At 42.2% G+C, this 15122-nt stretch overlaps 1 protein-coding gene across 4 annotated transcripts in view; it reads left to right on the forward strand.

Moving 5' to 3' along the window:
- The first annotated feature begins 5244 nt into the window (after positions 1 to 5244).
- ZC3H4 (zinc finger CCCH-type containing 4) overlaps positions 5245 to 15122 on the forward strand; it is a 339067-nt gene continuing 329189 nt past the window's right edge. For 2 of the 4 annotated variants that reach the window (XM_033954004.1, XM_033954006.1), the window contains exon 1: positions 5334 to 6181. In XM_033954004.1, the coding sequence (XP_033809895.1) occupies positions 6102 to 6181 (80 nt within the window). In that variant the 5' untranslated portion in view covers positions 5334 to 6101. Of the gene's footprint in view, positions 5291 to 5333; positions 6182 to 15122 lie in introns of those variants that run through there. The other 2 variants (XM_033954008.1, XM_033954005.1) reach the window with 2 other exon arrangements.

The raw sequence follows: 15122 nt of genomic DNA on the forward strand, positions 1-15122 counted from the left end.
AGTGAGATTAAGGTTTTTTTTTACAAAGTGTAAATAATAGCAGCCTATGAAATATTCAGTAACATGGAGCCATCATCATGTTGACCCTAAGCATGTTAATGAATATCTCTTTTTTTTTTTTTTAGTTCAATAATTTTATTGAATATTATAAGTAATATACAGAAAGCAGTTCAAATACATAAAAATTGAATAAGAAATAGTGATGTAGTACAAAAGAAATCATAATTGCAGTCATTTGCATATAATAGATTAGTAAGAAGAATTCAGAGTATTTGAAACTGCTAAGAAAAGAAAGAGAGGATAGAGAAGCAAAGAGGATGAAGTAAAAAGAAAAAAGAGAGATGAAGAAAGAGAGAGAAAAAGAGAGAGAAAGAGAGAGAGGCAAAAGTGTCTACAAGGCAGAATGAACATATGAATCTAAGAATGACCAAGGTGATTTATTTCGCATCAAATTTGTAGAATAACGGGATATCATGTTCTTTTCATATGCATATGATTCGAATTTGTGGTACATGCTCAAGGAGTTCCACCAGAAGGTGTAGTCTAATAGTGCGGGTGACTTCCAGTTTTTCAAAATGTGCATAAGAGCTGTCACAAACATGGTGTCAATAATGAATATCTCATTGAAAGAAATCTACTCCTCACCTGCAGAACTGTCCCATCACAAATCACAATCAGCTGCAGGAGATTTTTTTTTTTTAATAAATAACTTTTTTGCTCTTTATTGGATATTAAGTTCACCAAGGCTCTCCAAACTCAGCTGTCACACCCTCTTCAAATCTTAATAAATTATGAGTGAGCTAGGAAGGGTCATGGAAGTGACTGAATCTGATTTTTGGAACCTCTGCTATGTGCAATTAATGACAAGTGAGGACCCACTCAACACAGCAGTGTATTTAAAAACTTCCCAGTTCAAGAAACAAAAAGCAGCAATTAAATTTTCTGGCATTGGAGCTAAGATGTACAGACGGAAAGAGACAGAAAGATGGGTGGTTGATTTTCCACATTTTGGATGCCTGCAGACTGAGAAGGAAAGATAATTTTTAATAACATGAAATTGCCAATTGACTTGCACCTCAGTTATGTATGTTATATCTGTTTTTAAAGTAGACATTACTTAAAAAAAAAAGTAAAAAATATAAAAAACAATTTTAAATGGACACTGTGGAGAGGAACCCAAAAAAACAGTAATACCCTGACTGAGCGATCCTCCACGTGCGCAGCTGACAGCTGCTTCAGCATCCCTGCTCTTCAGAGGCTTGCCTGAAGAGGCTCACTGTAGCTGTTAAAGTGAATGGGAGAACCAGGCTTATGCTGTCAGCGGAACATGTGGAGGATCTCTCAGTCAGGGTAAGTATTACTGCTTTTTTGGGTTCCTCTCCACAGTGTCCCTTTAATGAAGGTTTATTATTCGATATGTACATCTTCTATATTAGTAATTGCAAATTTAGGACCTGCTCGGCCTTTTTTTTTTTGTTCATCAGCTAGCGTTAGTGTTTGTGCGGCCCCAGACAAATTTTTCTTCCAATGCGGCCCAGGGAAACCCAAAGGTTGGACACCCCTGGTTTAGAGGAACCTCCTCGACAGCTCGAAGGTGAAGAAGAGCTTGAGCTTCCTGAAGAAGGGGAAGTTGCGACGAATTGGAAGGACACTCTCTTGGAAGGCGATCTAGAGGCACCTGAAGAAAGTGAAGTGAGTATCCCTCTCGAAGAATGGTGAGAACCCAGAGATCTGAGGTTATCATCTCCCACTGGTGATAAAAATGGTGAAGACGACCTCTTATGGGCAGAAGAGAATTTTGATGCAGGGAGGTTGGCATGCTCAGACTGGGAATGTCAAAAAGACTAAGCTGGTTTAGTCGCAGTAGGAGTCTGAGCCTTCTGCTGACGTTGTTGTTGTGGAGGCTGTCTAAGTGGAGGACTGGAGAAAGCTGGTGTCGTTTTTTGGAGATAACGACGCGGTGGTTGCTTATATAGCTGAGCAGGAGGAGTCTTAGGCTTCAGCCGAATCAAGGTAGCAAAAGAGCGCTCATGCTCAGGGAGGTGCAGGGAGGCGCTTTGTAGCAGCCTCAATAGAATCATCAAAGAGTTCATTCCCCTGGCAAGGCAAGCTGGCTAGACGGTCCTGCAGATTGGGATCCATATCAACAATGTGGAGCCAGGCTAGATGGCGCATGGCTACAGCAAAGCCAGAGACTCTAGAAGAAAGCTCAAAGGCATCGTATGTGGCTTGCAGCATGAAGAGTCGAAGTTGAGACAGAGTTCTGATGATCTGTTTAAATTAAGGAAGACTCTGCTCCTCAAGAGCAGGGTAGAACTTAGGCATCAATTTGAGGAAATAGTTGAAATAAGCAGTAAAAGTGTAGTTGTAATTGAGAATTCTGTTAGCCATCATGGAATTCTGATATAACCTGCGGCCAAACTTGTCCATGGTACGGCCCTCCCTGCCTGGAGGAACCACAGCGTAGAGCTTAGATGGATGAGCTTTCTTTAGAGAAGATTCCACAACCAAGGACTGGTGGGATAATTGAGATTTCTCAAAGCCCTTGCAAGGTACTGTGTGATACCTGGAATCCAGCTTGGATGGAATGGCTGTAATGGAATAAGGAGTTTCCATATTCCTGAAGAAAGTTTACTTCAATACTGGAGTCATAGGAAGCCTCAAGGTCTCTTTAGGCGGATGAGGTAATTCCATATCGGCCAAGTATTCAGGAGTGTACTTGGAATCTGAGTGGAGATCCAGTTGAAGAGCTTGTCCCATGTCAAAAACAAACTTAGCAAAAGAGGCAGACTTCGAGGTCGAGGCACCTTCAGGAGAAGGAGTGCGAGACTTAGGAACCACCAAATACGAGGGAGAAGCCTCCCTGGAATACTGTGAAGGAGGCTCAGAGTCTAGGCGCACAGTGATTGAAGAAGCTGCACTACTCACGACAGGAGGAGTTAAAGAATGCTTGCGCTTCAAAACCCTCGATGGTGAAGTTCTCGGGGTTCGAGGAACAGAGTGGGTCGAGGCAGGAGGAGAAGAGTCCCTCAGAGGTTGTCTCGATGGGAGAGTCTTCGACCTCGATGGACTGCGAGGAGAAGCAGCTGGTGTAAGGACCTTGCGAGACTTATGCTTAAGTTTGGTAGAAGCCTCAACAGCCTTTGATAAATGAGGCATGGAAGACTCAGTATCCGGAGGAGTTGATGGTTTCTGGTGAAGAAGGGACTCCTGACTGAGCTTGGAAGCAAGATGCCTCGAATAACTCGAGGGATGCTTCGATCAAGGGTGAGGAGACTGATGTCGAGGAGTAGGTGAAGAGTCACTGGAGGAGAGACGACAAGACTTCCGAGGCTTGCCTCTAGGTGCTTCCACCGGGGTCTCAGACTGCTGCTCAGGCTGGCTCGCAGGAAGCAGGTTCGAGGACGGGAGGAGTTGAGCTATGACCGAGGAAATCTGAATGGTCAGAATGGCTTTTAACATGTCCTCAAATATGGGCACCGAGACAAAGGGATCAGGTCTCAAAGGTGCAGCAGTGCGCTCCAAGGAGGGCAACCTCGAGGTTAAGTATTCCCGATGCTTGGAGGCACGCTTAGCTGGAGGTCTCGAACAGGCTGGCAGGACCGTAGGCACGGCCTGGGATGCCTGAGACTCTGGAGGCTTCTTAGAAATGGTACCTGAAGGAGAGACAGGAGACTTACCCGTCGAGGTCTTCAGAGGAGGTGCCGCTGAGGCCTTCGAGGCGAAAGAGTCGAGGTCGAGGCCTTGGCGGAGGCAGAGGCTGGAGTCGAGGTCGAGGACTTAGAGGTCGAGGCCGTCCCCAAAGCCGAGGTCGAGGTCTTGTCAGCCGGCTGGTCCATCGTGCCAAAACGTTGAAGGAGCTTGGCACGGCGCCAACAAAGTGCCCGAGATTGGAGGGTAGCACAGCGCGAACAAGCGTCGGGACAATGTTCAGGACCCAGGCAAACAATACACTGACTATGAGGATCAGTGATTGAAAGGGTCTTGTTGCACTGGCTACACTTTTTGAACCCGGTTAGAGGCCAGGACATAGAAAAAATAAAGGCCGACATATTGAATGAGGCAAGCGGCCAGGCCTAGGCCGCTGGCCGGAAGAAAAACAAAAAGTAAAATAAAAGTTTTATTTTATTTTTTTTTACAAAAGAAAACCGTAGTAAAACGTGAGCACAGCGACTTAATAAAAATAAAAAAGCCGCGGTGAGAGAAGGCAACGAAGGCTGCAGAGCTGAAGTACAGATGACTTCTCGGCTATGCGGAAAACGATGAACTGAGTTCCTCACAGGAGACACGCGCCCTAACTCGGGTAGGAAGGCACTCGCGCATGCGCAGTGCAGCACTCTGAAGCTCTTACAAAGATCTTCAAGCAAGTCTGCTTTCGAGGCTGTCCGCTGCGGAGCTCCATCAGTGACGTCACCCACTGTTGAGAATATGCTGCCTGCTTGTCCTGGGATAATCAGTATACTCACATTAAACTAGGTTAAAGCAAAAAAAATTCTAAAGCTGTATTTATCACAGACAACAGGAAACGCGTTGTCTGTTTCTATCAAAAACAAACCTGGAATATAAAATCAAAATTACAATTTATAAGTGAGCAACTAAACTAATTTGTAAGGACACTTAGTTCATATTGCCTCACTCTCTCTTTATTCTTTCAGAAGCTATCATTTTACTTTGGGCTCCCCATCCCATTTTTTTGTGGAGGGGGGGGGGGAAATGGGGACTTGAATACCACCTTTATGTAGTTCTACAACCACTCTCAAAGTGGTTTTACATACAGGTACTTCAGGCATTTTCCCTCTCTGTCCTGAATGTACCTTGGGCAGTGGAGAACAAGTAACTTGCGCAGGGTCACAGGGAGCAGTGTGAGGTTGAACCTACAGCCTCAGAGTGCTGAAGCTATAACTTAATTTTGGTCTCAGAATTAGCAGTTTCTCCATGGCATGCCACCTCTACGTTCACATCCGCTAAGCCTACAATGCCCTAGCTTCTCCAGTACAATACACCACTAAACTGACATAAACTATAATAACATTACTGTATACCAGGGCCTACTATTCTGCAACTGAACATAACCTTAACCAAACGATCACACTCCACACTAAGAGACCAATGACGCAACCCCTTCCCAGTCACGTGCCCACCAGAGCCACAGAACTCTCTGCAGCAGCTGCGCATGTGCATACACCTCAATCTAATGATACCTTACCAACCCACCCTACGACATATGCGTACAGTCAACGTTAATCGGCGGTATACTTTCCGTAAACATCCGAAGATGACTTCATCTCCGGTAACAAACAACGAAAGAGTTCAACTAGCCACGCCCTAAATCTGATGTAACAAACAGTATGGCGCGAAGTGGGGTAGGGTGGTTTGAAGGTGCACGGTTCCGGAGATGTCCGAGGATGACATCACCTTCGGTTACGACTATCTTTTTCTCCGCCTTCTTTTTCTTGGCGAAAATAGCCGAAGGTGACATAAACTTTTCAGTCCAATGAGGGCTAGATGGAAGGAAGATAGAAGAGTGGTGGGCGAGTTCCGGAAACGACCGAAGATGACATCACCTGCCTCCAACGTCTCCTGACTGCCGGATAATCGCGGCTTGTTGTGACGTTACCACCTTCCGGGCCCGCCCCGCCCCCTTTCCGTCTCCGCCTCAGAGAGCGGTGGCCGCCATTTTATGTGAATTATTGACTGCGGCAAGGAAAAGCGCGGGGTTTGCCTCTCCTTCTTCTTCTCTCGAACTGCAAAATTATCCTTTTTTTGTATAGACAATCTGATATTTTATTCCTACTTCTTTCTACCCCTTAAAAAATACAAAAAAAAACACAAAAAGGCCAACAAAATCTCCTTAAACCCCCCAAGGACTGGAAAAAGTTTATACAGTGACCAAAAAAATATCCCCACAAATTTTATCAACGTCTTCAAAAAAAAAAATACAAAAGCCAACAACAAAAATGTCACCACCGCCAACCGAGGTTTGAATTGGTAAAAGCGACTTAAATTTTTTCGTTATTTTTGTTGGTCATCCGATTTTTTTGTTTTAATTTTTTATGTTTTTCCTGACTGGAGTGTAACTTCTTTTCTTAAATGTGAGGAAAATGGCTGTGGAAAGCACGAATGTCCTGTCCTCCCCAACATCAAACCATGAACACAACAACAACTTCCTCCCTGACGAAAGGTCGAGTAACCTGAACAAATCTCTTTATTCTTCTCTCTTTCAAATCTTTCTATTTTTTTTTTTTATCTCGTGCAAATGAAAATTTCCCCATAAAATTGGTCGTGAATATTCTTTAATATGATACTACAAGGTAAAAAAATGAAAGTGCCAAGTATTCAAGGAACCTAAAAGAAAAATATAAGGTGTCGGAGCAAAATAGTGTCCTTAACATTTTTTTTTTTACATTTTCTGCGAGGGATTATACAATATATATATTTCAGTCAGACGCCATACTGAAAGGCCTCTTAACGGGTTTCACATGCATGCCTGGTTAGAGAGTTCCTTTTATTTAGGTAGATCTATTATGGGGGGTGGGGGTAGGGGTAGCTGAAGGGTGATCAGCCGTTTTTGTATCTAGTCGCTAGATTCGTGATGAAAAATTTTACCTGTTAAGATGTGGGATTTTCCTGAAAGGGAAGTCGGGGGTAGGTAGGGGGGAGGGTAGAGTTGTGGGACAAGGGTTGTGCGTTGTTAAGTTGACCTTTGAACCTGCTCTGTTTTTAAATTCTTTTTCATAATCTCGTGCCCCACTCCATCCGCTTTGTTAGATGTGACTTAATTTTTATTTAAAAAGTGAAATGTCTAAAGTGGGCCCCCAGCTCTTTGGAACTTGTAATTTGGGAAGACTTACTTTAGGTTAAACTGTTCCTAAATATTACAAATTTAATATTTTGCTAAATGTAATATATATTTATTTAATAAACAGCAGGGTAATGATGTTTATTTTCTAGTTTGTGACTACTGAAGGGGGATCAAGTTGCCTGTTAATGTTAATGTATTAGTATGGCCTGAAAAAAGTTAAGACGTTTCCCAGTTAACCACATTTTAGTGGAATAATATATTTTTGAACATTTTTTAAATCAGGCTGAACAGCAACAATTACATTCTGAAATTCTTAATTGGTCATTTTCAGTTTTTTAAAATGTAGATCTAAAAGCGTGTGGATAAAAATTAATTGATTGCATGGTTAAATGCAAAGATTTGCTTAGTACAGTAGGCTTCCACTGCTGACTATTAACGAACCCTGACCTAAATTAGGTGTCATTAGATTGCCAAAAAGTTATAGGAGGACTGTGCTTTTTTTTCTTTTCTTAGAAAGTCTTAGTTGCTTTTTACTTATAAGAAGAATGTCTGATCACATAAAAAAATTAAAAAGGTTTTTTGTTTTGTTTTTAATTTTTTTTATTAGTTCAGTGATCTAGCAATAAATTATAAGTTACTGAAGGTCTAAATTAAGAAACTGTAAACTTGCTTTTTAAGTCAAAACACCTTTTACTCTGGCAAATGCTAGTAATCTAATACTTTAAAAAAACAAGGCTTAAGTTTGGGTAATACTGAGGTAGGCTATCACTAAAATTATTTTGCCCAGTTTTATTTAAGTAGTTTAAAAAGTAGTAACTTTATGACAATATTTTTACAAACTTCTTGATTAGTTATTTTGAAGTTGTAGGCAATTAAAAAAAATAGAGCAGGTATTAGGGTGGGCCAGACTGAAGCTTTTTCTTAATTATATCTTCTTTTCTTTTTTTTTTCCATCCATTCTATCCCCTCCAGATATTTGACCCCAGGTAAACATCTTGATCATTTGTTTGCTTCCTGTGCCATGCTTAACATGATCTCCCACATGGTTGGGAGAACAAAACTGTACCATATTGTACAGGGTAAATACACATTCAAATAATTGGTGCATATTACCTTGAGAGTTTGGTTACTTTTTTGTTTGCTTCAGAGACTCCTCATTTTACTTAATTCATGTTAAACAGCAGCATGTAATTAGTGTCCCATTTGTATAATTTCCAAACTGTATATTAAATGCTTTCTAGTGATTGTTCTGTTTGTTGAGAAAGAAATGCAATTCTTCTTTGTTTCCCCATTTCTTGTGAACCTTAATAGTAAAATACCATTGCTACTGGCAAATATATGAACGTGAAAGCAATTCAAATATTTGCTAGCAATTGGGACATTTCTAAGTATATGGGCACACTTGGGTGCTCAGTTAAGGCCCATACCATGGCATTTTATATTCCTTGTAGGGCAGTACAGTGTGTGTATGTTTTGGGATTTGTTTTCTCTTTAATTGGATAAGGAAATTATATCTTCCTTTTCCCTGCAAATCAGATATAGAGTCCCAACTAATTTTTAATTCACTGAAAATTAGCATGATTCAGTCCAATAATCCTTTGTTGATTTTTGTATTCTATGAGAAATTAGGTGTTTCAGTTGTCACGTTCTAGTCTCGTGTACAATTTTAGTTCAAACTACAGCTTAGTAAAATCATCCCCTTACAAAAAGTCCTCTTTTTCTTAAAATATCTGCTTTTTATTCCTTCTTCCTTCCCACCTAAGTGGTGTATAGAATGCAAAGTGAATGATGGTGTTGGAATTAGCTAGTGGGTTAGGCCTTTGTCCTTAGGTTTGTTTGGATATTTTCATTTATTGAATAAAAGAAATCTAAGCAAGTAGGTTGAAACACTGTGTAATTTAGAATTAGAGCATAATGTTATTAAGATTTGAGGCCGTTTTCAAGTCGCCCTTAACTAACTTTATTAAACTTGTAGCCTCCATATCAAGTGCTACTCATTAACACATATTTATATATGCAAAAACCTTTAGGTGCTCGTAATACTTGGGAGCAATTTCTGCTCGTAGTTATTTGCCTTCCTTTAGTTTGAGTTTTTTCAGTACCTGAGTTGGAATTTGTGTTTAGGATATCCCACCTTAAGTTTTAACTGCTATGTGTAGCTCAGGTTCTTTGTGTTAGACCATTTAGACTGGGTTATTTTTTTCTCATGTGACTCAACCATTATTAGAGAGCTTAAACAGATCAAGGCTTAAATATCAAAATCGATGTCAATTGAACCATAAATAACCAATGCATAAAATCAGTGCAAGCAGCTATAGAAAGATATGTACAGGTTCATATCCTCTCTTAGCGTTCATTTAAATATGGAAAGCCAGGGGTTTATGATCCCCTAAAATAAAGAAGCAAAGAAATTTGTAGTGCCACAAAGACATTTTAAGTTGTATTAGCTATGTGAAAATAGTCTATGAAGTAAAACCCTTTTTTAATGATCATAGTATATACCGGGGAAAAATTGAACTCATTGGCTCTTCTTGATTGGTAAGACATATTCTATTACTAAGAAACCTATGATAAACTTTTCACTATTTTGAAGCACTGGGAATAAAATGGCACTGTAGGACTAGACTTTTTTTTTTTTTTAAGATTTGCTCAGGAAGCATGGTATCTCATCAGTCCACAGCATGACCAGATGTTTTTGCTGATATTGTACTTCTATAATTATTGAGTCTGGCCCCCCAGATCTGCATAGAGAAGCTTCAGAACTGCCAGTACTTAGGAAAGCATCCTGACTGGATGAAATTTCATGTTTGGGCCTGAAATTCATGGAGTTCACAATACCTTTATTGGGCCAGAAGAAAAGATGATGATATATACCAGCCTTCAGGAACACATAGGTTTCTTCATATATTTCTTTTATATTTCAAAACCTATAAAAATTCCTGTTTTGTCCAGGACCTTTTAGCATATGAAGTTGCTTTAGCCTGATGGCTGAGGATTTAGGGGATTCTTTGACTTTTGGACTTTGGTTATGTTCTGAAACATATGATTTATACAGATTTATTTATTATTTAAGAAGGTGGTACTCATAGGTAGGAATGAAGACTGTTGAGGAGATAGGGTTTCTCCTCCAGAAATAGCGCATGGTCTTAAAGGAAGTGAAAATTAAGCGCCTGTTTAGCCTAGGTATTTAGTGTACTGTATATTAAAAAATTTGGCACCCTAGGCAGTTGCCTATGTTGTCGTTGTCAATGCCTATCCAGGCCTGTTGTTTGCTTGGATTTGAAATGTCTTTCTCTGCAAATTTTGCATATTTATCCAGGTAAACAGACTGCCTCAGTCTGGCTATAGTGTATGCAAGAGTTCTGAGGGGGTGGGGGAAGACAGTAAGCTAAATATGGCATTTTAACTTTTGTTGTTTCCATTGTTTTTCTGCCCAGACTATGACTGCAGATAAAGCAAGTGCAAAATCCATGGCTCTTCAGTATTTATGAGCAACTTTCAAAAGGTGTTTGTGGATACAAAGTGCCTGTAGATTGTGCATCCAACCAAATTGAAATTTGCCCTCATAGTTTTTAAGTTTTCTCTTTAGCTCGGTGTCTCCTGAACATGCATATTCCTTGTGAATATCCTGAAAATTAGATTGGCTGGTACAAGCCTGGCAATCACTATTTTAACTCTGAGTGGGCAACTTCAGGTCCTTGACTGCAACCTGGTCGGGTTTTCAAGATTTCCTCAATAAATATGCATGGGATCTGTTTTTATGCACTTCCTTCATTGTGTGCAAATAAACCTCATATTCATTAGAGAAATCCTGAAATCTTGAAGGATTGCTGCCCTTGAAGACCGAGGTTGCCCATCCCTGTTCTAGCTGATTTTTGCTATCCTGACAGATCAGCCCTAATGTTTCAGTTTATGCCACCCTGACAACAGATGGAGACAGAAACCCATTTCTTTTTCAGTGACAAACCTTGGTACGAAGGTGGTTCAATAGTTTTTCTACCTCAGTAGAAAAGAAGCGTTTTCAAAAAATGCTTGTTTTATTTTTCAGTATAGTCCCCTGATAGCTCCATACACTTCATCAACTTTTCCAGCAATTACTTTAACCTCTTTGAAAATAATTCTTCTGTTTGACTTTCAAACCAGGACATCATAACTTCCTTGACGTCTCCTGTCCACGAGGAGATTTCTTCAAAACTCAGAACAGGAAATAATTAGGAGCCAGGTCAGGACTGTAGTATGGATGGTTCAGCTTCTGAAACCCATATTCTTGGATGGCAGCCTGTGATTGTCGTGACATGTACTGGCGGATTGTCGTGACGAAGCAGAGCGCATGATGCAAATTTTCCTCATCTCCTTTATTGACTCATGCAAAGTGATCATTGTGTTAGCGTAACTCTCCCTGGTTATGGTTGTCTTGTGTAGCGTGAACACCAGAAGCAAAAATCCTTCATCATCCCAGAAAACAGTTGCTATGATTTTGCCTGGAGATTTTCTGTCTTGAACTTTTTGGGGTCGAGGATCACTTGTGCTTCCACTGTATTGACTCCATTTTGGACTCGGGATCTCTGTGGTAGACCCAAGTCTCATCTTCGGTCACCAAATAATGAAAAAAATTCACTTGGTCTTCATGGAACATCTCATAGTTCTCTTGACAGCTCTGGAGCCTCTTGTCCATCTGACATGGCGTCAACATTCTTTGAACCCATCTTGCACTATCCTTGCACATGTCCAACTTTCATGAATTATTTCTCAAACCGTACCTGCCGAGATGCCCATTTCTTTAGATATTCGGGAAACTTTAATTCATATGTCTGACAGAATTAAATCCTCAACTTTCCTTAGCGCCGGCAGCAGAAGAATCTAGAGACAAGTGGGCTAGCACACATCTACCAGCAGGTGGAGATAGAGAACTGACTCGCAGGTATATATCTTGGATGGAATCCCTCCTGGCCAGCCAGTATGCTCTTATCTCCAGCAGGTTAGATTAGTTTTCTTCAACCTTTTGACACCTATGGACCGGCAGAAATAAAATAATTATTTTGTGGACCGGCAATTGAAAAACACTGGGCTAAGTTGTGGGCCAGACCCCGCCATTTCCACCCAATCTCTTCCCCAGACCCCACCCCCATAATAGTACTAATTGTAACACCATTTTTTCCATTCATTTTTCATATATACACACACACACACACAATATAATCGTATTAACAACACATAATGGTTAACCACAAAATTAAAATACACAAAGCACACTGTATGCTTCTCAACATTCATTCCTACCAGAAAACTGATAACCCCATGCAAATGCAGGACTAAAAACTAAAAGTACTAATATTTACAAACAAACCCTAAGATGCAAGACTCTGCAAGCAGTACAACCCCAGAGGAAAAGAAACAAATGCATTTCTTCCTGAACACACAGCAGATGTAAATCAATCACTAAATACAAAAATAAAATCATTCCCCCTACTGTTGTTGTCTGTGCTGTGCCTTGCCTTCTGGCCTGCCCCCTGGTATTATCTTCGGGCTGGCTTCCTCTTCCTGAGTGTTGCGGTGCACAAAGCTGTGGGCAGTGGCTCTTTGCGCGTCCCGCGCCTCATCTGGAAGTCTTCCCTCTGATGTTGCGACGTCAGAGAGAAGGCTTCCGTTTCAGGCGCAGGACGTGTGTAGGAGCCTCTTCCCATGGCTTTGTGCACTGCAGCACTCAGGAAGAGGGAGCCGGCCCGAAGACAACGCCTTGTTGATCGCACCGTGGCCCGGTGGCTGAAGAACACTGTCTTGGGCCTGATGCACGTGCCGGCCCTGTGGACCGGCAGGAAATTTCTGTGGACCGACACCGGTCCTTGGACCAGCAGTTGAAGAGCACTGGGTTACATGACTGCTATTCCTCTAGGCTCCTGGCTTCAGCTACCGGCTTCAGTTTCCTGGATCAGAAAGGCGAAATCCTCCTGTGGCTAAGGCCTCAGTTGAGAACTCTTCCTGTGGCTAAGGCCTCAGTTGAGCTGCGGGGTGTTGGCTGAATGGTGCCAACTTTGGGGGGCAACACCTGGGCTCTCCCAGGTCCCTTCCCTCCTCACCTGAATACCTGAGGAGCTTTATTGTTTGAGGGCTTTTTTCCCATAAGGAAAAAAAAAAGGAGCCCAACTCTGGCTTTTCCGGTGGTGTTTGCATTTTGAATTCCGGAGGAGTGTGTACAGCAGTTGTGCTGGGAATGGCGGCAGAAGCGGTTAAGCGAGGTAAGCGCCGCAGACCGTCAGGAGTGGCTTCTACCGTGGAGAGAGTGCCCTTGCGAGAGCGAGCCACGGCAGTGAGTGAGCTCCGCCCATCTTCTTCGATGAGGGCGGTGAGGAATCACAGGAGGCACACAGCTCTTTTCTCCAGAGTTTATCCGGTTGCTACACAATGCTTTTTTGCTGCAATGGACAAACCCGGAGGGGAGGGCTCAGGTGGTGTAATGGCCCAGGTATCTTTGTCCCGACCTCAGTTAGGGGTGGGGGAGGGCCAGCACGGTGCCAAATGGCACAGGGTAGTGCAGGATGCAGAAGCTTTTTGGTCTGCTAACTCTGAGCTCTCGTTTCCCTTGTTTGACCCCGGGAGGCTGATAATGAACAAGATGTGGAGGTGGGAGCAGAGGTGGATGATCCCTCTGTATTGAGACTTTTTCATAAAGAGAAGCTAGCGGCATTTATCTCCAAAGCGCTAAAGTGTCTGCATATTTCTCCACCATCAGGGGTTTGGATACCCTAGGCACCCCAGAGTCAGGTGGAGAAATATGCAGACACTCTAGCGCTTTGGAGATACACTACTGCTGCTAATCATTTCTATAGCCAAAATGGGTATACGTAGCACTATACACATATGTAGGTATCTGTCCCTAGTGGAATCACAATCTAGGTTTTGTACCTGGGCAATGGAGGATTAGGTGACTTGCCCAAAGTCACAAGGAGCTGCAGTGGAAATCAAACATAGCTTGCCAGGATCATGGCCCACTACACTAGCCATTAGGCTACTCCTCTGCCTTCTGCCCCAATTGTAATTGGAGCATTGAAAAATTGATTCTCTCGGCCTTCAACTTCAAAGTAGGATGGCTTCTTGCATGTGGGTGAATGAAGTCCATGGCTATTTTGGAGACATAGTATGACTCAGCTAGTGAGGGCCTATGCCACTCTGCATTCATCAATTTAATTAAGGCCTGCAGAGTTTTCTTCAGTGCACAGGACTTCATGGTCCCAGATGAAATTTCCCTTTTCCTCATTTTCATTTTCTATTGAGTATGTGGTAGTGATACCCAAGACATTGTGCTTCTTACAGAAACCATTGAGAAGTGTCTTGGAGAATATCTGGGTACTCATCTGAGGTAGGGCCTAACCGTAAGAGACCCAGCCTGGCTAGGAAAGTGCTGAGTTGGCAAAAACTCTCAGGATACAGGTTTTCCATTGGGTTTCTTAGCAGAGGAGGAGATTGAGGAATGTGAATGCAGGTGAGGTGAAGCTTGTTTTCATGGAATGAGATGAGGCTTCAGTGGTCAAGCTGTTTTGGAAGGAAGAGTGGTTTTCGCTCATTCCCAGGCCACTAGATCCTTAAGAGTTTCTTAGGAGCCAGCAGAGGGAAAATCAGAAGGAGATTTTGGAATCTGAATTTTGGAATGGATGTAGAAATCTTCTCAGGGCCATCCCTTAGTACAAAACCATTAGAAGCATGATCATGGATGGAACACTTAAATTGAGCAAGTTCTTAGGGAAACTCTTCATCAACCTGGGAGGAGACAATACTGTACTGTAGGTTCATAAAATAGACTGATTTCCTCAGCAGACAGACAGCTGGATCTGGGAGAATGGATGCTGTCTGCCACCAGTGGTCATAGAAGATCCAGATAGCATGGCTCTTGAACATGTGGCGTTAGCACACAAAAGGTCCTCAAAGGTAGTGGCGTAGTAGTTAAAGCAACAGCCTCAGCATCCTGAGGTTGTGGGTTCAAATCCCACACTGCTCCTTGTGACCCTGGGCCAGACACTCAATCCTCCATTGCCCCAGGTACATTAGATAGATTGTGAGCCCACTGGGACAGGGAAAATGCCTGAGTAAGTGAATGTAAACAGCTTAGTTAATTTTGACAGGCAGTATATAAATACCTAAAATAAATAAATAAATACATACAATGCTTAGAGCCAAAAAGCTTACGATGGTCTTTGCTTATATTAAGGCATGGGAAACATCTCAGCACTGGTGCATTAAAGAGAACGCAGAACCATTCTCTGCTCCGATCTTGGTGCTGTTGGCTCTCCTCCAAGCTGGCTTTGATAAGTGTCTTGCAGCGGTG

This window comes from Geotrypetes seraphini, chromosome 8, assembly GCF_902459505.1.
Source record: "Geotrypetes seraphini chromosome 8, aGeoSer1.1, whole genome shotgun sequence".
Taxonomy (NCBI): Eukaryota; Metazoa; Chordata; class Amphibia; order Gymnophiona; family Dermophiidae; genus Geotrypetes; species Geotrypetes seraphini.